The sequence below is a fragment of the Uloborus diversus genome, chromosome 2 (assembly GCF_026930045.1).
Source record: "Uloborus diversus isolate 005 chromosome 2, Udiv.v.3.1, whole genome shotgun sequence".
Taxonomy (NCBI): Eukaryota; Metazoa; Arthropoda; class Arachnida; order Araneae; family Uloboridae; genus Uloborus; species Uloborus diversus.
In genome coordinates this window covers 169,771,808-169,792,864 of record NC_072732.1, presented here as the reverse complement: position 1 = coordinate 169,792,864, position 21,057 = coordinate 169,771,808, and the positions used below count along the sequence as shown (strand labels likewise).

Here is a 21,057-nt window from a genome sequence, read left to right as displayed (position 1 = left end):
CGGTGCCGAAATGTCACCCTTAAAATGGGTGAAAAACTGGCACCCTTAACTACAGCGTGCACAGTAGGTAAAAAGATGGCATACTAGGAGTGAGAAATGGCACCCTCACTTTTCCCTATTGCAGGTTTTAATATTCAGTTCTTGCGGAAAGGGCGCTACCCCCTCCCCCAATGGAAAATAGGTAGCCCCTCATGTGGAACGGGGAGGGGAGAGGGTTTTTTTGGGGGTGGGGGGTTCAGGGGGGCTGTTCTCCAATACAAGATCTTAAAATCGATAGTTTTTAAAAACATCCCCTTTTTTGACTGAAGCAGTCTGCGCCATGACCGACTCCCCCCCCCCCCATTTGGTACACCCCGCTGTTTTTAATCTTATTGGAATAGATTTTTTACTATCCAGATGGCCGATGGCTGTTCCCTATTGCAGTTACTTGCGGAAGGAGATGTTCCTCCTACATAGTAATTCTCCTCCCCCTCAGGCCATGGGGGTGGGGGGGCAAATCCCCCCACCAAAAAAACAAAAATAAAACTAAAAATTTTCAAAAAACCAACCTTAAATATTAAGTCTGCGCCACCCCGCGCAACTACCCCTACATCCCCCCCCCCCCCCCGCCCATCACAGGCCACACTGCTTTTGTCCTTATTCGAATAAAATGCTTAAATTTTTTATCCAGATGGTCGATGCCAGTTCCTATTGCAGAGTTACTGGCGTAAGGGGATGCCCGCCTAAATAGAAATTTACCCTACTCAGGTCATGGGGGTGGGGGGTGGGGGCTCCTCCCCCCCCCCCCCAAAAAAAAAATATTAAAATTAAAAATTTTCAAAAACCAACCGTAAAAATCTGAAGTCTGTTCCACCCCGTTCAACTATTCCCTCCCCCCCCCCGTAGGCAACACTGCTTTCGGTCTTAATGGAACAAAAATAGCTTGAACGTTCTTTTATCCAGAGGGCCGATGGCTGTTCCCTATTGCAGAGCCACTTGTAAAAGGAGATGTTCCCCTAAAATAGGATTTCACCCTCTTAGGTATTAGGGGGGGGGGGTCTGGGGCATCCCCCCCCTCCTTCGAAAAAAAAACAAAGCTATCAAAAAAGCTACAAACTAAAGTTTTTAAAGAAAAAACTTTAAAATTTTGAAGCTTGCGCCATGATCCGCTCTACCTCCCCCCCCCTCGTAGGACTCACTGCTTTTGATCTTATTGCAATAAATTGCTTGAATTTCTTTTATCCAAAAGGCCGATGCCTGTTCCATATTGCGTTTACTTTCGGAAAGGGGGTGCTTCTCTGAAAGTAAAAGTTAACCCCCTTAGGTAAAACGGGGGGTGGGGTGGTCAACCCCCACCCCCCCAAAAAAAAGAAAATTACCATAAAAACTGAATTATTTAAGAAATAAACTTTAAAAATTTGAAGTCTGCGCCATGACCCGCTACATCCCCCCCCCCCCCGTAGGCCCTACTACTTTTGGTCTTATTCAAATAATAAGCTTTTTTTTTAATCCAGAAGGCCGATGGCTTTTCTCTTTATCAGTCACTTGTAGAAGATGTTCCCCCTAAAATAGGATTTCACCCCGTCAGGTATTAGGGGGTATAGGGCATACCTCTTCCCCCCCCCCCCCATCCTTAGAAAAAAAATTAAAACCATCAAAAAACTAAAATTTTTAAAGGAAAAACTCTAAAATTTTGAAGCTTGTGCCATGACCCGCTGCAACCCCCCCCCCCCGTAGGACCCACTGCTTTTGATCTTATTGCAATAAATTGCTTGAAATTTTTATCCAAAAGGCTGATGCCTGTTCCATATTGCGTTTACTTTCGGGAAGGGGGTGCTTCCCTGAAAGTAAAAGTTAACCCCCTTAAGTAAAACGAGGGGGTCCCCTCGTTTTACTTAAGGGGGGCTAACTAAGGGGCTGTCAACCCCCCCCCCCCCGAAAACAGAAAGAAAATCACCACAAAAACTGAAATCTTTAAAAAATAATCCTTAAAAATTTGAAGTCTGCGCCATGACCCGCTCCATTCTCCCCCCCCCCAATAGGCCCTACTACTTTTGGTCTTATTCGAATAAATAGCTTGATTTTTTTTTAAATCCAGAAGGCCGATGGTTTTTCCCTACTGCAGAGTTATAGCGGAAGGGGATGTTCCCCTTTAAATAGGAATTTGTACCCACATGTTATGAGGAAGTTTTTTGGGGGGGGCACCCCCCCAAAAAAAATTATAAAAATTAAAATTTTTTAAAAACAAACCTTAAAAATATGAAGTCTGTGCCACTCGCTCAACTCATTAATGTGGTTTAACTGTAACAGGAAATTTCTTAATTGACTGTGATCAACCACTGGTACCCACGGTATACTGAACTCCACTTAGTGGTGGTCTGAAACAATTTTTACTCGTCTCGGTACAACAGACCACCAATGGTTCTGAATGCTTGTCAATGCATAAAAATTTTTATTGCAAATACAAGCCAAGGAGCAAATTTGTAAAAAGTTGCTAGTACAGAATGTGCTAATAAAATTGTACATAAAAACAAAAAACAAGCAAGGGTTACAGATTTCTTCCACTAGCCCATTGGTAAAGAGTTGAGGGGGGGTGTTACACACACTCCTCCAAGTGAAACGATACCTCTGGGGGTGCTGGACCAGGGATTGCTCATTTTCTGGTCTGAATCAGAAAATCAGAGCTATTTTCAGGGTCACATCCAACTGGTTAAACCACAAATAGTGGCAGGTACGGATTCGATTCTTTACCCTAGAGCGACGAGTGGTAAAGAATCGAATTTTTAAACAATATGCTTAGATTTTTAAGCCCTGCAGACCCTTATCTGATACAATATGTAAACTCTGAGTTCTACTGTGTTTTTTGAAACCCATATCAATTTTTCAGATTTTAGAATATCTCTTACAGTAGAACTTCAATTATCCACACTCCTACTTTCCGAATTTCTGAAACAAAAATACAGTAAAACCTGTAAAGTTGATCACCCTTGTAAGTTGACCGCCTTTTTTCAGGAACGTAATTAGCCTTTATAGTATAAATCAACCTCTATAAGTTGACCATCTGTTTAAGTTGATCAATAAAAGTAGTGCACCGCAAGTGGTCAACTTACACAGGTTTCACTGTATAAGATAAATTTTAAAAGATTAGACTACCAATCTAATGTAGGCGCAGCATAAATGTTAATGGGATGATAAAAGTAAGATAAATTTTTAAAAAGATTAGACTACAAACCTAGTGTAGGTGCAGCACAAACATTATTGGGATGAAGAGTCAGTGTCATAGTGTAGAAGCTTCTAATGTACAGCACAAGTAAATATACTCAGCACACACACAAGTAAATGTGTTGACTTTCCTTTCAATTAATCAAAGACTTTTTCTCTAAAAATGTTCTTTTCTCTCCTTTTCAACACAAATATTCACTAATTAAAATCCAATCATCCGAATGGGGTTCAGTTTCAATTGAATCAGAAAATTGCAGTTCCACTGCATTGCTATTTCAATTAATATTTTTATGTCATTCTATTAAATTACCAACATATGTATTCTAAAAAAATATCATCATTGTAAAAAAATGTTAATTTAAATTCATTAATTGCTACACTCTTCATGGTTAAAGTTAATTTTCCAAACAACATTCCCTATACATTTTTCATAGTCAATGTGTTGAGAAAATTTTTGTTCCATGAAAACAAGAAACAAGAAAGGTACAACAATGTGGCAATTAAATGTTGTACAACAACTTCATGTAGACACACATTGTAAATAAAACCCTTTTACAATGCAATCAAGATATGAACTTAAGGAGAGCAGGATTGTAAACAGCAAGTTTCCCCCCCTTTTTTTATGCGTGCTTGTACCCCAATAAAATTTCCCAGTCAAATTTTAACTTAAGTTTTTCCTAGCAATATTTCAATAGAATTTCCTTATATTTTCTTCAGTTAGGCCAGAAAAGTCAATCACTTAAGCTTACAGTTTCTATAAAAGTGAAGTTGAACAATAATAACACTAAGTAAGGAAAAAAGATTTTAAATTTATTTTATAGAAACATTTTCCCACTATACCTTTTCTTACGTATTACTAAAGACTTCGTAACTAATGAAAAAATATATTCACCACAGGGGGGGGGGTCACCCTTTGACCCTCCCCTGAATTCGCCCTTGGAAACTCACTGACAGTGTGGCGAGATCATGCGTAGGTGGTTGAACCGTTATTTGCTTTGAGAAAACCCTGTAGTCTGTTGTTATGTGAATATGAATGCTTGATAGACATAACTTCAAACTGCACCTTTAAATCTACCTTACAGATACTTCACTTGAAGGTCTGACTAAAAAAGAAATACCTTGGCAATTAGTTATTTCAAAACAATATTATTCTACAAACCATGTTATTATGAATTTCCTCACAAATTCTAAAAACAATGTGTCAGGAGCCCACCAATTTTCCTTGCCTCCAAAGATTTTACAATTTTTGTCAGTCTGTGCTTACCCATTTTTGGTTTTCGCTGGACACCAAAAAACCCCAGCTGTTGAAAACACAAAGCATGTTCTTCCAACCGTCATTACATATGAAAATCTGAATTTAACTTATGCAGTAACCAAAACTATATACTGAAGCTGTCTAAATGCTGATCCTAACATTCTACTCGAGATATCAACCATTAAACCCAATATATTAAAATTGCATCAGTTAAAACAACTTCACATTTCAATTTTGAATTCTAATCGTTTTGTTGTAACAATTGTTTTCTGTCTGTTCAACTTGATTTTTGTATTTCAGAATTGGTAAATAAAGTTAAGCATTATAAGCTACCTTTTATTAAAAGTACTGTAGGATGGGCTAAATAATGTAAGCTAAATAATCACTAATATGTCAATTGAGTATTCCTCTTACAAGATATGGCAAAAGAATAACTCTAGTTATAGTGACATTTTATTTAAAAAAATCTAAATTTGTCCTAATCTTACCCCATTGATTGGGGTAACATTGGAACAGTGCTTTATCCCAATTCAAAACAGTAGGAAACATGACTGCGAACCATTGTACCATAGGTGCCTGATCTACACTAGGAACAACAAAGGAAATGAGTTTATATTAATCCCAGAGTCAGATAAAAATATAAAGTATCTGCGCACGCAACTCAAAAGTATCTGCAAGCTAATAATTGTCTAACACGTTTTTTTAAAAAAATGTGGGGGGGGGGGGTCGGATTACAAAAAAAAAAATTAATCACAAGAAATTTTTTTCATTTTGTAAAAATTCGTTATCTAAAACAACGTTATAAAGCACAAAATTGCAAATAATTGCAGGTATATGCTTTGAGGTTACAAGGAACTAATTTTCATGCCAATTATATATGAGCCTATTTATGCAAAGACCTAAGTTAAATTTCAAAATTTTAAAACTAAGCTTCTTTTAGCGATATCTTTGCATTTGTAAGCTCACATAATTTTGGGTATTATATCTCCACTGCAGATAATACATTGGTGGGATCTTTCTCTTTTTAGTCTGTCAAGTCGAGAAATTAATATGATATCCAAATTTCTGAGAACAAAGGAAAAACTAGCAATTCGCTGCTTCTTGGAAATGCTCTGTTGAGGGAATGGACAAAAACGAGTGCAACAAATTTAGTAGCAAGAGTTATGAATACGTTATGCTATTGTTACGTTTATGCTATTCGTTTATAACTTTTACAAATTAGTTAAATATCACTTTAAAACAAATTAGAAATAAGAATTTGAACAATTATCGCGAGATGCGCGTGCCCGCAGCGAATACATCCACCACACGCTTGGGTGTATATACGATCTGGAACTATCTTTTACAATCTAAATAAATAATATCAACGAATTTAATATCAAAGAAATTTAAAACGAATTAGAAGAAAAGAGTATGAACTTTTACTATTATCGGACTACGTGCAACTCCGCAGCAATGTATCCGCACGTCAGTTGAAGTATCCGCGCAGGACGTGCGCACGTGCGTCTACATTATTTAGCTCTGATCAATCCTAGAATATTATATATTAAATAGATAATTAAGAACAATGCATTCTAACTAAAAAGTAAAAGATTATGATATTATTTTAAACTGCTATGAAATTTTTTAAAAAAAGATAGTGTAACTAATACTATTTAAACACTTTGTAAAGTTTAGTTTTTGTCAACCAAAGCCAAAATAAGGCTGAAAACTTACAGCCCTTTAACTTTGAAAATTTCTCAGTCCCAAAGTAACCTTGTGAAAAGATGAAAATTTACAATGTACAGGCTGTAAAACATAAACATAGTTATTATACCTTGCAACATAACCAGTTATCATGATTGTCAGTTATGAAACCCTATATCCCCAGAAAAGAAACTAATCAGTTTATGCAGAATTTCTGATCAATAGAGACGTACCGAGTAGCACTTTGGCCGAGTAGCCGAGTACTCGGCCTTTCGCTACTCAGCCGAGTACCGAGTTCCAATTATGTTTTAAGAAGAACCACGGACACACACCTGACAAATTGTGAACTCATTGGAATAGTAGTATAGACCTCCATATTAAAAAAATAGTTTTTAAAACAAACTTCCAGAGGAAATTTAATTATGTATTATTTAAAAGATTTTATTTGTGTCAATAATTTTACAAATAAGTTATTTTTTAAAGTAAAAATAAACAAATACATAAAAGGTAGGATTATCAAGTGTGAATTAAAACAAATTATATCAATCTATACTTCTAGTCATATAAATGTAAATAATTTTTTTAAGCAAATGAAACAATGTTAAAAGTACAAATGTGCAGGAGCACTGCAGACACATTCTTCTGCATTACAAGGAACATCTTTTTTAGTGCATAAAATGTGAGCAAATGAACATAAAAAAATCTGACTTTTGTCAGATGTCTTTAAATCCATAAGCTCACATTTTGTGCATTATAAAAAGCATTCCTTGTAATGCCAAAACACGTGCATACAGAGTTCCTGCACATTTGTGCTTTTAACATTGTTTTATTTTTTAAGAAAGGGTATATTTTTATGCTTCTTATAATTTTGTTAGTGGCAAAAATCCATTTAATATAAAAATTTCATATTTTCTGTACTTGCCTTTTTGCCCCATTTTTAATATTTAAGTTTCTTTAACTTTGGGGCATTAAAATATAAGATTTACTCCATTGAGGCATAACAAACTTCATTATTCTCAGAATTTGAATTTGAATTGTAAATGATTGCAGTATATTATTTATATGCTTGCATTTTTTTTTATTAATTGTAACATCTGCTTTGAACATTATTCAATTTTTTACAACTACTCGGTATTGGCCAAGTACCTGATCAAAATTTGCCCGAGTACCGAGTACTCGGCAAATTGTCCGAACAAGCCGAGTACCCAGTAGTTACCGAATACTTGGTACGTCTCTACTGATAAACATAGCCAAGATTAGTTGTACTACATTAAGTTATTTTTGGAATAATTTATTTTATTTTTTATTTATTTTAAATTAATAACTATGCTTTTAAGGAAAATAAATTTAGGATTTTTGATGGAAGTGCATTTAAATTTCACATAAGACACAAATTAGATAAACTACTTCCAATTGAATGCAATATACCCCGACAGCCCGGTCATCACATACTGAGACTGTAGTTTCGTTCTTACTAGAACTCCTCAGTCAGGAATAGTGAATAACAGAGCTGGTTTTGGATGTCATCTCAATTCAGTTCTGACTTAGCCCTGGCTTAAAGGTGGTAACTTACTGCTAAATACCCATACTTTGTCTTCAACTCACGAGTCGAACCATACCATGCTGCGAACACTCGCTGGTGAATTCACTTTATCTACCAGTTTGTAGGCACTCTCAGCTTCAATTGAGATGATATCTGCCATCTGCTCAGTTATTCACCAATTCTGACCGAGGAGTTCTAAAAAGATCCAAACTGCAGTCTCAGGATGTGATGATCAGGCTGTTTGGTACATTACATTTTGTTCTGGGGGCCTTAGCCTTGGGTATCTCACTGCAAAATATTTCAAATTGGCATAAAATAAAAATTAAATTTTTCAGATTAAAAAAATTAACCATGTATTCAACTGAATATTTTTTTACTTTGTGCATCTCAATTATTATCAATAGAATATTACTGGATATTAGGGTTGGGCAATGCATCGCAAAAAACTGTTGTACATCCTACATCTTTACATCAGATTAGAATTTTTCTCTAAACCAATTCATCAATATAGCACTGGCTACAAATCCTACCACCAATATTCAGACACCATTCCACAATCGTTACCGTTTCAATATCTTAATTGTTTCAAAATTCTGTAGAAGCAGGGGCACGCAGATGGGAGGTTACTGTGACCTACAAAAATGCCCTTATTCCACAATTTTTTTCAGATGATTCATAAAACTTAACGATTACTTTTTGAACTTACCTTTAAAAAAAATAATGATGTTTAATGTCTCTTCTCATAAGATGAATTCATACACATAGCTTATGCAGTACAATTCAGCAAATTAAAAAAATTTCCCAACCAAAAATTTAAGTTTTGTTATCTCTCATGGAAGTATCATAAGCAAACGAAGATCTTCACTTTTCCCAAAACTTGCAGGAAATGCAGTTTTTTAAGCTCTTGACAGAAAAAATATTGATGATCAAAGTTTATACATATCTTATAATCATTCAACAACAACAAAAGAAAACAAAAAGACGCTTAAAGTGTGAAATAGCTACTAAGATTGCATGTACATATTTTGGTGTTTTGATGAACCCCTTTTTAAATGCTAAAAGACTGCTCACATCTTTTTGCATTAGGAAAATAGATTCATTGTAATACCAAAACACCTGAAGCTATCTTATCCTTTAAACAGTTTCTTTTTTTTTTTTTTTTTTTGGCAACTTCCTGCTAGCGTTAGAATCTGTTTGTAGTATCTGGGATAACTTATATTTTTCCATCTGGAACATATTTTGTAAAATTTAAACAAGCAGTTTACAGTGAAATCTCGTTACAACGAACTTTAAGGGACCATAAATTTTGCTCACTGTAACGGAATTTTCGCTGCAATTGAATTAGAGCAAAGTAATGGAAATGAAATATACAGAAAATTTCCTTTGTTGAAACCGATATTTAGTTGTATTGGTATTTGTTGTGACAAGATTTCACTGTATCTTCAAAAAAAAAAAACTTACATTGTGATGTATTGTGACACTGCCATGTAAGGTTGGCGATGTATCACAATGTAGAAATTTCTACATTGCTTAGTCCAACTGAATATAACAAAGTTGTTGTACATCATTGCAGTAATTTTTAAGAAAATAATGTATGGAGAATTATAGAATAAATGAAAACTTACTTACAAATGTCAGGGCCCACGCAAAAGATTCGCCACTGCCAGGGTTCATACTCTATTTAAATGAAAAAATTCCATGACTTTTCCAAGACTGTTTCATGACTTCAATGAAAATTTTCATGACCTCGTTACACGAAGAGAATAGCACTATATAATCTCAAACTTGGTAATATTTGGAAATGAACATTAGCAAAACGTCTATATGAATGCCACAGCCTCATAGAAGCACTTACTCGTAATGGAAAAAATATAAGTGCACAATTAAAAAACTAAACTATTCTTATTTGTCTTCATCATATAAATTTAAGTAAAGTAAAAATGCAGTGAAGCGAATATGATGATGCTTAAAAGTCTGATATTTTATAAAAACAGGCAGAATGATATTGAATGGGACAAAGGTTGAATGAGTCATCACTAAGTTTCAATAAATTTGCTTCAAAAGTTACCTTTTAGTGTCAACAGTGCCTTTAATCCTCCACTTAACTTGACAGTATTTTGGTTCTTTGAAGTAAAGCCACATAGTTTTGTTCTTTATGTTTCTAAACCAGATCCTTTTTGAAAAAACCATTCAGTAATTAATCAATCTTCTGATTCAAAAGTATATTTGTTTTGTTTACAAATTTGCATAATTTCAAATGCATATAAATTAATAGGTTCAGAAATTCCAGAACACGTTTAATTCCCGACATTGAAGTGAGTCGCATGGATTAGTTTTGCGTGCCGTATGTTGGGCATTACTGTCTTAGAGCATTAGATTTCCTCTTTTTCTGTATTCTATCGCCTGATTTAAGATCTTTATTTTCTAAAACATTCAACAAACTAAGATAAACTCTGATAAATTTAATAATAAAGTCCTTACGAGTGATGGAATCGAACTCGCATGCAATTGAATTGCTCTTTTTTGAGTGGGCGTGGCAAAACTAAAAACGTGAAATTTTGCTACTACAGAATATGAAACATAAGAAGTGTTGAAAATAACAGAAAATTCAAAATTTCAAAATAAATGATGTCCAAGCAGTAAAATCACACCGCAAAAAATGGCAAGCGGCTGCGACAGAAGTGGATGCAATGAGATTTCAAAATTCAGATTTGATTTTTGGATCGTTCAATTTTCCACTTTTAATAGCTTTTATTTTCTATACTGTTAAATCACTCAAGATTTCTAATGTTCCTTTAGCTACTGTTCCTTTCCCTTTGTCCAGGTAATTTTTTTCATGACTTGAAATAAATTTCCATGACTTTCAATGAGAATTTCAATTTTCCATGACTTTTCCAGGTCTGAAATTCTGTTATTTTTTTTCCATGACTTTCCAGGATTTCCATGACCCGTACGAACCCTGCACTGCGCCAAAAGTGATAAAATTGTAAATTCAACAAAAGAAGCTGATTTGCTATAATTCTTGGCAAACGGAAAATTTTCGGAAATTTTCATAAAAAATAGAAAAAATATTTTTCCCTCGACCCTCAAAATTATAATTAGAAAATCTGCAAGAAAAAAAACAACAAATTGGGATTTCCGTGTCGTATGCATTGTTATTAAGTGCTTAGTAAAATATTAGTGTATACTGCATATTTAAAATATTAGCACTTGCATTGTCTATTTTATAAAATACTCCTTTGTTTTCCAATTGAAATTTTCTGGAAATTTTTTTAATTCACAATTAAAATTAACTAAATTTAGGTCTTTGGCTAATACAATTAAAATTTGACTAATTTGTTGGCTAACAATTTGAAATCCCTAGCAAGGGCCCTGTATATGATGCATGCTAGACGATGTTTTTTTTCCCCAACATCTTTCTTGTGCACTTTATAAAGTTATTTTTTAATCTTGTTATGGTGTTTTTTACTTGCACCAAATCAGTGCACCATCAAGCCTGGTACTATTATCTGACAGCATATTGCACCCAGGTAAGAAAAAAGTGACAGAATACAAAAATGTTCAATTCCTACAAAGCAACAACTAAAAACCTAATGAATATATTGTATTATTAGTACTCACAATTAATAAATAATACAGTAGAAGACCGTTATAACGCACACCTTGGGACCAGAGCTTTTGTGTTATACAGATTTTGGCATTATATAGGTTATATATTCAAATTTTGAAACTAATATTCAGAATATATCTATAATATTAGCATTTCAGAATGAGTTCTATCTGCAACAAGTCCTAAAGCACTAATTATAAACCATTAGTCATTCACAAATAAATATGTTTCACAATCAAAAGAAAGTGAATTATTCCGCACTTCTGCTAGCTCCATGGTTAACATAACAGCTGCATTTTCAAGAGCCATCTGGTATTTTCTTTTTTCTGTGAATACTAATTTTTATTTAAAAGCTTTGAATTAAGATGAAAAGATGAAAAACAGTTTCAAAATTGAATTTACCTAACAATATTTATGTTTGCAAGACAAACCAGAGAGATTTTTTTTCTTCAAAACCTATTGTTTACTTTTGAAAAGTAGTGCGGTTTATAGACAATTGCGTTATACAGGTCGGCGTTATAAAGGTATTCTACTGTACTCCTAATGTTTCAGCTACGAGCCTAATGCTTTTGCTTTTAAAAACCAGAATTTTCACCTTCAAGTTATGGAGTTCTTTGAGCACTATTTCGTGACATCTTGGGATACAATGCTGTAAGATCATGCCTATGTGATTGAGCCACTTTCTGCTTCGACAAAACCCTGCAGTCTGTCATCATGTTAATATGACTGTTTGATAGACTTACAGTAAAACTCCGATATAACTTCACTGTCAAATCCCATCTTTTGGTGACGTTATATCGATTTTGGCAATATATCGGAATATAAAGTGTAAGATTACAAATAATGTTAAGAAATGTGATAAAATTAAAGCACGATTTTACCTCTTTAAGTTTAAAAAATTAATAGATTTCAGGCTCCAACATTAATTAGTTTATGGGGCATTCCACGGTATTTTTGACATTTATGTAGAGTCCGTAACATGACCTTTTTTGCCATAATTTTTTAATTTACTGTTTGATTAGCATATAATTTTATTTTGATCTTTTCCTACCAATACACTAGCTCAAAATAAAATAATTTGCAAATCAAATGGTAAATTAAAAAGTTATGGCAAAAAAAGGTCACGTTACGGACTCTACATAATGTCAAAAATACCTTGGAATGCCCCTTATCTAAACTACCTGTTTTCTGGTCCAAAATATTAATATTTTTTAGTTTCAGTTTGACTTTTCTTTTGCTCAAAAAAGATAGCTCTGTTCTTTTCTAATGCAAGAAGGCTGTTCAACATTTTTCTATCAGTCGCATATTCCTTTAAGAATTTTGTTAGTTTCTAAATGTGACGTTCGTTTTAGTTTCTGACTTAAAATTCCCTTCTACATTCTCAAGTTCTCCTTCAGATGAATCGGAATCGCTAACTTAATAATTTCCTCGAGAGCCATATTTTCAAAAGCTGAAACTGATTATTTGGCATCAATGTATTTATTTACTGTGGAAGATTTTGCAAAACAATCTCTTTGTTGATGTTATTCTGAATCTCTCATTTCAACATTACTGTTTTTCACCTTCAACTAAACCCCGTATCTCCAGCTATTGACTAGTTTCTGGTGTAATTTCATCTCATAAACCCATTTAGCTAAAAGGGTTGTAAAGGTTGTGTAAAATTTAAGCCCTGGTGTAAAAAATGCAGGCACATGTTAACAAAGCCCCACTTTCCTATTCAACCACTGATAGTGTTTTTCGGTAGAGAGTAGACCACAAGTTTATTGCAAACGAGCTCTCCACAAAGCGTTTTTGCCTGGAAACATTTTGGAGTACTCTACTTTTGAATAACTTGAATGGGAGTGCTTATTACACTATAGATACAGAAGACAATAATCAGTATTTGTAATTAAATAATTGTCAACTTACTGTAAACATCAGAAAATTTTTTGAAAAAGCATTTTTTTGGAGCATGGTATTGGTCTGCGTCATAACAAGCAACACAATTATGGTGGCATAATAGGATTGGTGCTTTAAAGGGTGGGCCTTAAGTCAGGGTTTGACTGTAAATTCAAGACTGCTTCCTCAATCAGGATCCTTCCATAATTTTGGTCAATGGGAATACAAAAAAAATCAATTGCTTCGTTGCTAGAGCAAAGCATGTTTTTCTAATTGCCACAACCTACCAAATTTGAATTTAAAACCTATGCAGCAGCTAAGAGGTGTTTCACATCATTATTTATAATGAAGCATGTTAGTCAAGATTTAATTTACTACACAAGCCTTAAAGTTTAGTCTTAAAACTTTTTTGACGAGAAGTAAACAAATCTTCAGAAATTTCAACTTCATTCGTTCAAGGAGAATCAGCGCTTCAAACCAATAGGATCGTTCGCAAGGCAGAAAATTTTCTTAAAACATCTCTGACTGTGCAACGACCCAAATAGTTTGAAACGAAATTAAAATACATGCAATTCAGCTTTCGAAACAATTGACAGCATGAAATCACGCGGGTAAATATCTCAAAGTCAAAAAATGTTTCACCTTAAATTCAGCACATATGTATCAGCACACGCGATGTAGATTCATTAAAACGAAAAAAAAGTCAAAGATATTTACAGAATTGTGAGCGAAACTATATAATTTTCTCATCTCTCAAAAGAATAGCGACCGAAACAAAATAATCATACGTGAAATAAATATAAGAACAAAAAAAACTTAGCAGCGAAGTAGTAACGGTCCAGTTTCACTTAATTAACTTGTAAACAAGCATGGAACAGCGGTTACAGGGTTACAAGCTCCTTTTAGTAAAATCGAGTCGTCAGAAGAAGGCATCTACTACAGGGTTCATACCCTTTAGGCAGAAAAAAATTCAAGCACTTTTCAAGTACTTTTCAAGGTAAAAAATTTTGTTTTCAAGGCAATATCATAAATTTGTACTAAAAATATTGTATGCAGATTTCATTTACTACAAACACATAGAAATAAGGCAATAATACAAAAAAGTATAGGAAAACAAAATTGCTTTTTCTACAATGAGAGACACTTTGGTGAAAAATCTACTGCGTTGAAAGTTTTTCTGAAAATGTTTGAAAAGTTTGGTCATAAAGAGAAGCAGATACCAAGAGGTTTAATTTTGAGGTTTTTCAAAGGTTGCAGCAGTCAGAGATTTGTATATTTTCTAGAATCAGCAAATTAATACTTTAAAAAAAAACCTTTCATAAGTGCTTTTAACTTTTATGGGAAGAAACTAAAATAGAGAGGAGTTTTTGAAGTCACTCCCCCCCCCCCCCCCCGGTTTCAACATTTATTTCCAATATCTATACAGTGGTTTATTACAATATAAGGGCGGTTAGGACAAAACACTACCCAGAAAGTTATTTTAGTTTGCACTATTAAGTTCTAAAAATATTAGGTTTGCAAATCATTTATAAGTATGCAAATCAATTATTCGTATGTATTTATTAGCTGTTCAGCCAATAAGGCATTTCAACTGTCCTCGAGTAAATTTAAAAAATAGGAAGTAAGAAAAGTTTATGAAAGTCCACAGTACAGTCTCTACACCTCAAAATATACAAAAGCAGCTTAAGCAGAGATAAATAATCTGAATGCAAACTTGAGCCTATTCAGCTTTCATTGATTAACTTGCAATAGACAATAAATGTGCAAGTTCAGATTTATAGAGCCATATTTCGAAATTGAAAAGATTCACAAGAAGTTGACATATATTAGAGACGTACCGAGTACTCAGTAACTACTCGGTACTCGGGCTACTCGGTCAATTTGCCGAGTACTCGGTACTCGGCCAAATTCTGATCAGATACTCGGCCAATACCGAGTAGTTGCAAAAAATTGTATATTGTCTAAGGCAGATACTAAAATTTATAAAAAAAGGAGCAAGCGTTATATTCTGAAATCATTTACAATTAAAATTTATAAGTCAAATTTAAATTTTGAGAATAATGAAGTTTGTAATGCTTCAATGGAATAAATCTTTATTTTAATGTCCCCAAAGTTAAAACTTATTTATTAAAAATTATGCAAAAAAGATAAGTATAGAAAATATGGAATTTTTATATTAAAAATGGATTTTTGCTACAAACAAAAATTAGTTATAAAAAATGTAAAAATACCTTTGCTTAAAAAATAAAACAACCTTAAAAGTACAGTGCAGGAACACTGCAGATATGTGTTTTGGCGTTACAAGGAATTCCTTTTTCAATGCACAAAATGGGAGCTCGTAGATTTAAAGGCATCCGACAAAAGTCGGATTTTTTCGTCGAATGTCTTTACATTTTTCACATGTTATGCACTGAAAAAGACGTTCCTTGTAACGGGGGGGGGGGGGGGCAGAAACACGTGTCTGCAGTGTTCCTGCACATTTGTTTTATCTGCTTTTAAAAATTATTTATGTTTGGCGGACTAGAACTATTAATTGATTGGTGTTTTAATTCCAACTTCATTAATCATACCTTTTATTTATTTTTAATTTAAAAAATATTTTTTTTTTGTAAAATTTTTGACACTAACAAAATTGTTTATATAATGCGTAGTTAAATTTCAGCAGGAATTTAGTTTTAAAAACTATTATATAGACAAGGAGGTCTGTACTACTATTCCAGTAAGTTCAAAATTCGTCACATGTGTGTCGGTGTTTCTTCTTAAAACATAATTAGTATTTGGTAACTCGACCGAGTAGTGAAAGGCCGAGTACTCGGTAACTCGGTACTCGGCCGAGTAGTGAAAGGCCGAGTACTCGGTACTCGGCCAAAGTGCTACTCGATACGTCTCTAACATATATTATGACAAAAGTAGTTTTATTTTGAGAAAAAATGGGTTATTGTTGAAATTAGAATTTAAATTTAGAAAGGCAATAATATTCAGGTGTAATTGTGATTTGTGAGTTCATAAAAATTTACCTGAAAGTTTCAAAGAGCAAAATGGGGCTGGGGGGGGGGGGGAATAATTTTTAAAACTAAGATCCCTTTTACTTGAATATACATATGTACAACAATAGCTTTTGCTATGCATACAATTCATAAAATAGTTTATTAAGTCAAAATATTCTGCATAGAAATACCATGTCCAGTGCCTGTTGATAACCAGCAACAGGCACTGGGCCTAGCTAGGCTGGTACTGGTCAATTTATTAGATCCAAATGAAGATGAATGACCCTCCTTAAGCTATCTACCCCTTTGCTGATTAAAGCCTCTTTCAGTAAGCTCCAAGTACCCACAACCTTAATAAAGTAGTAATTTTGAACATTTGAGGAAAAGGAGAAAATTGGAGATAAAAGCATAAAAATGAACACTACTGGATTTCAAGTGAATAATCATAACACAACCACCCCTGTTATACACCTTATTTATTTTAGCAGATATAAAAAAATGATGTACTTATTAATAAAATTATATAAATCAACTTTATGTTTAAAATACAAACTTTAAGTTAATTTGTTAGGTGCTCAACTGCTGAAATTTAAATTTTTTTTTAAAAAATCTGTTATGACCAAAAATTAGGTAAAGATAATCATTCAAAATTGCAAAAATAAATAAGCAAATAATTAAACAAGACCAAGGTAATAAATTCTTTAACTCTTTAGTTATTAAAATAAAAAATAAAATAAGCTAATCTGATGTAGCAGTGTCAAAATAACTACTAATTGCCAAAAATATAAAAATATTTACAAAATGCAAACGGATTGAAATCTCAAACAAGGGAAGCAAATTTTCGCGAATTAAGTTTAATGTTGTCATGTTTCCCATAAAATAAACTTATATTTTACTGAAATTAAGCATAAAATATGCTAATCTACGGTAGCAAATATGAAAATAACATCTGATTAGTGAATATATTTAAATATTTGCAAGATGCAAAAAGATTGAAATTTCAAACACGAGAAGCAATTTTTTCGCAAAGTCAGAGTTCGTTCGACGTGGCATGTTTCCCATGAAATAAATTTATTTGTTTTTTTATTAAAATTAAACAAAAAATATACTAATCTAAGGTAGCATATGCAAAACTAACATTTGATTAGCCAAAATATTTAAATATTTGCAGGATGCAAAAAGATTGAAATTTCAAACACAAGAGCAATTTTCCGCGAAACCCGAGTAAGTTCAATGTTGTCATGGTTTCCAAATTAATTTCTTTGTTAATTAATGAAATCAAACAAAAAATAAACTAATCTAAGGTACCATATGTCAAAATATCTTTCGGTTGTAAAAAACATCAAAATATTTACAAGATGCAAAAGGATTGAAATCCCAAACACGGAAGCAATTTTTCGCGATGTTGCATACTGAACACAAAGCTCAGAAAATTGCATTGGTGAAATACTTTTTTAAAACTTCTAAGCACAATTCGTTGATTTTTGAGAGAATTTTAGCACTAAGAAACTTTTTCAAGGTTTTAAAACTTTTCCAAGGTTTTCAAGCACTTGAAAATGAGCTTTTTTTTTTCAAGCACTTTTCAAGGTTTTTCAAGGGCGTACGAACCCTGTACTACTGTAATCACGAAGAATAAATTTGAAAAATAAACGTAATAATACAAAATGCATGAAACTGATGACTTTTATCATTTCATGAACGCCGCCATTAAAAATCATAAATATCATGTGACAGATCACGTGACAGTTGGGCACCCTTTTTTAACGGAGCCAAAAGAACCGCAAGGACATCTCCAAGCCTCCGTTTTCACCCGGATGCACCTTGCTTTCACCCCAGGGTGCCAAAGGACCTTTCAACGGCTCCTGTAGTTCTAACAGTGTCTGGTCTTGAGAAAGGTTTTTTGGAACCATTTTTGTGCAGATTTTTCTCATCCCCAATTCATTGGTTAAAATTTGATGAACGGTGGTGTGAGTCAAATTTAACTCTTCCCCGATCATTCTGACTGTCAACCGACGATCTAAAAGCACAAGATCCCGGATTCTGTCGATATTTTCATGGGGTCCTGAAGTTGAAGGCCTTCCGCTTGGTGGTGCATCCTCAATCGACTCTCTTCCTACTGAAAATGCCTTAAACCACCGAAAAACCTGGGCTCTTGACAAAACACTATCTCCGTAGGCCTGTTGAAGTTTAAGGAGAGTTTCCGTTGCACTGTGCCCAAGTCTGAAGCAAAACCTGATAGCACACCGTTGCTCGAAATTGATGTCATTCATTTTTAGAACACAATAGAAAAAACTGTTTCAAAAAAACAATCGCTACGCACAACCAAATGACTCGAGCGATGTCAAACTCGTACTGAAGGTGGATAATATGTTCCTCTGCCGCCCCACCAAGCCCCGTGCTTCCAGTGTTGCCAGGTTAAACGCAACGTTGCCAGTCTCATTACTTAATTTACAGACCTCTTAAATGCAGTTTCGGTTTTAAAAATTGTCATAGTTCGAATCTATCCAAGAAACACTCTAATTTAAAAAGTCAAACTGAAAACCGATGCAAACTTTAACTAGATGTTATTGTTGCTACTATTTTTATAAAAAGTAGATCAAAAGTAAGTGTTTGACTTTTTTTTTAAACTCAAAAAAGACAAAAGCAAAAAAAAAAAAAAAAGGAAAGACGTTTCTCATACTTTTACACAAAACAAAACTTTAAACACTCAAGGGAAAAAACCAGTGAAACCCCGATTTTAGATCCTCAAATCTACGTTTTTAACGTAGTTAAATTACGTAAAATTACGTTTTGTAATTTCTTTCCGAGAGACGATACTTTTTCGATATTAACATCATTATCTCTTGAGCAGGAGAGGTTTGTGTTAGCAGCCCTTTGGTTTGAAATTTACAATAAACAAGACTAATTTCGAACTTGTTAGTTTCTCTTATTGGTTTTCTTTAAAATTCTTTACAATTATCATTGCATAAATATCTAACAATATGTTTCAATTGATTATGCTTTACTTCTACGCAAATCTTCAAGGCGCGTATATAATTTATAAATATTATTTTGCCGAGTACAGATCCCAGCAGCGAGACAGGACAACAAACCAATACTGGTGAAACAAATTACAATTTGTAATGCTATTGCTAACCAGATAAGTTTCTGTCAACATTTAGTACAGATGAACAAATAATTAAAAAACAAATATCTGATGGTTGGAGTAAATTGTTCAAAGGACAAATGCATTCAAAATTACACTCGGAATTAACTTTCACTAGAGGAAATGTAAGTGATCAGGAAAAAATTAAAGCATGGTGCACAAAAGCGCACAGAAAATGCGATTTATCTCACCATCTATAGTAATGACAATAATTATAAGTAGATATTTAATAAGTTAAAATGAAAATTTTTTAATTGAAACTATTCATTATTTTCAGCTAATACCGAAAATTCCGGTATTTTACCTCAGCAAATACCGGTATTCGGTATCGGTATTGCAATACCTACTTATACCTAGTAGTGACTTTCTCTTACACCAAAAAACTGAAACCCATCATCTTTCCCTGTGTTTGAAGTATGTTTTGACTTAATTAAGGGGCTATCAATTTCAGAAACTCCCTTACTTTTTTGGCCTCTCGACGGGCTATTGTATAATTTCATGTTTACACAGAATACTATTTTTTTTTTTTTTTTTGCATTTGTAGGAAGGGTAGTAGTGACACCACAAATTAACGCCCCGGAAGTCACCAATGCTAGATACGCCACTGAATATAGATATATACCTTTTAAAAGAGAGTCATCTTTACTACCTTTTTCTTTTTTCTATTTGATTTCTGCTTTCCATCTATTTCCCGTAATTTACATTTATTTTAACCCAGTCCCTTCGGGTTTCACTGTAAATAAAATAAATAAAAATAAACATCTTACCGCTACTTCCTTTTCTTCGATTATCTGTCGAATGCTTTCTTCATATTTGGCACTTCTGTTCTCTTTCCCCCGCATGGAATGCTTACGTCTAGGAGGTGGCTGTGGTACATGACCTGGAGGTAAATCAGAGCTCCAGAGGACAGGTGAGGACGTTTTGGAATGATCTGCCGATGACGGAAGCGAGCCCAAAATCGAGGGACTGGAATGACTGTGAAGAATACTCGAAATCGAGCTACTCTGAGAACTTTCCGAACTATTACTTAGCCGGCATTTTTTTGCTTCAGTTGTCTGATCAGTGCTTCCTTTGGAGAGGCTGTCTGATGAGGAACTCTCACTTTTTTCGTTGAAGCATCTCTTCTTGAGGACAACGTACTTGACACCCTAAAATGAACAGATAAATTATTTTTAGAAATTGCTCAAAACGGTTGAAATCTATTCTTCCAGTACACTCTTGGGAGGGATAGGCACCATTGAGAAGAGATAAAATGGAGGGAAGGGATTCGTGAAGGAGAGAGCCCAAGTCACGTGATACGCTGGGTTCAAAAGTATCCAATAGTTTGATATATATCGGATATTTTGATACATATCCGATATTTTCAATTAGCACAAACTCAAGTCGACAAAATAGTAAAAGCATCCTCAAATCACTCTTTATTTTCCAATATTATTATTACAATATGTTAATTTAAAAATGAGGTTTCTTTCATTACTTATATCAAATATTTCATTTTACATTTTTATTAATTTTAATGGAGTTAATTTAGCATGAGCTGTTTCACTCATTTTTCTTCTGTTAACTACTTTTACACATAAAAAATATGCATTTAGCCGGTGTACAGACATAAGACATTTCCTTTTTTTCCTGAACAACGTTTAATATTTAATTAGGCACTTTTAAAATGAATTACAATTGTTACATTACTAATATTTTTATGAATACAAAAGAAAAAAAAAAGGAATATTATATTACTTTGTTGTATTAATG

General features: G+C 33.6%; 1 protein-coding gene across 1 annotated transcript in view; it reads right to left on the bottom strand.

Moving 5' to 3' along the window:
- The window catches only part of LOC129216140 (ankyrin repeat domain-containing protein SOWAHB-like), a 257,028-nt gene that overhangs the window by 211,263 nt on the left and 24,708 nt on the right, over positions 1–21,057 (bottom strand). Inside the window, exon 3 of the mRNA XM_054850297.1 lies at positions 20,073–20,453. Within this exon, the coding sequence (XP_054706272.1) occupies positions 20,073–20,453 (381 nt within the window). The remainder of the gene's footprint in view (positions 1–20,072; positions 20,454–21,057) is intronic.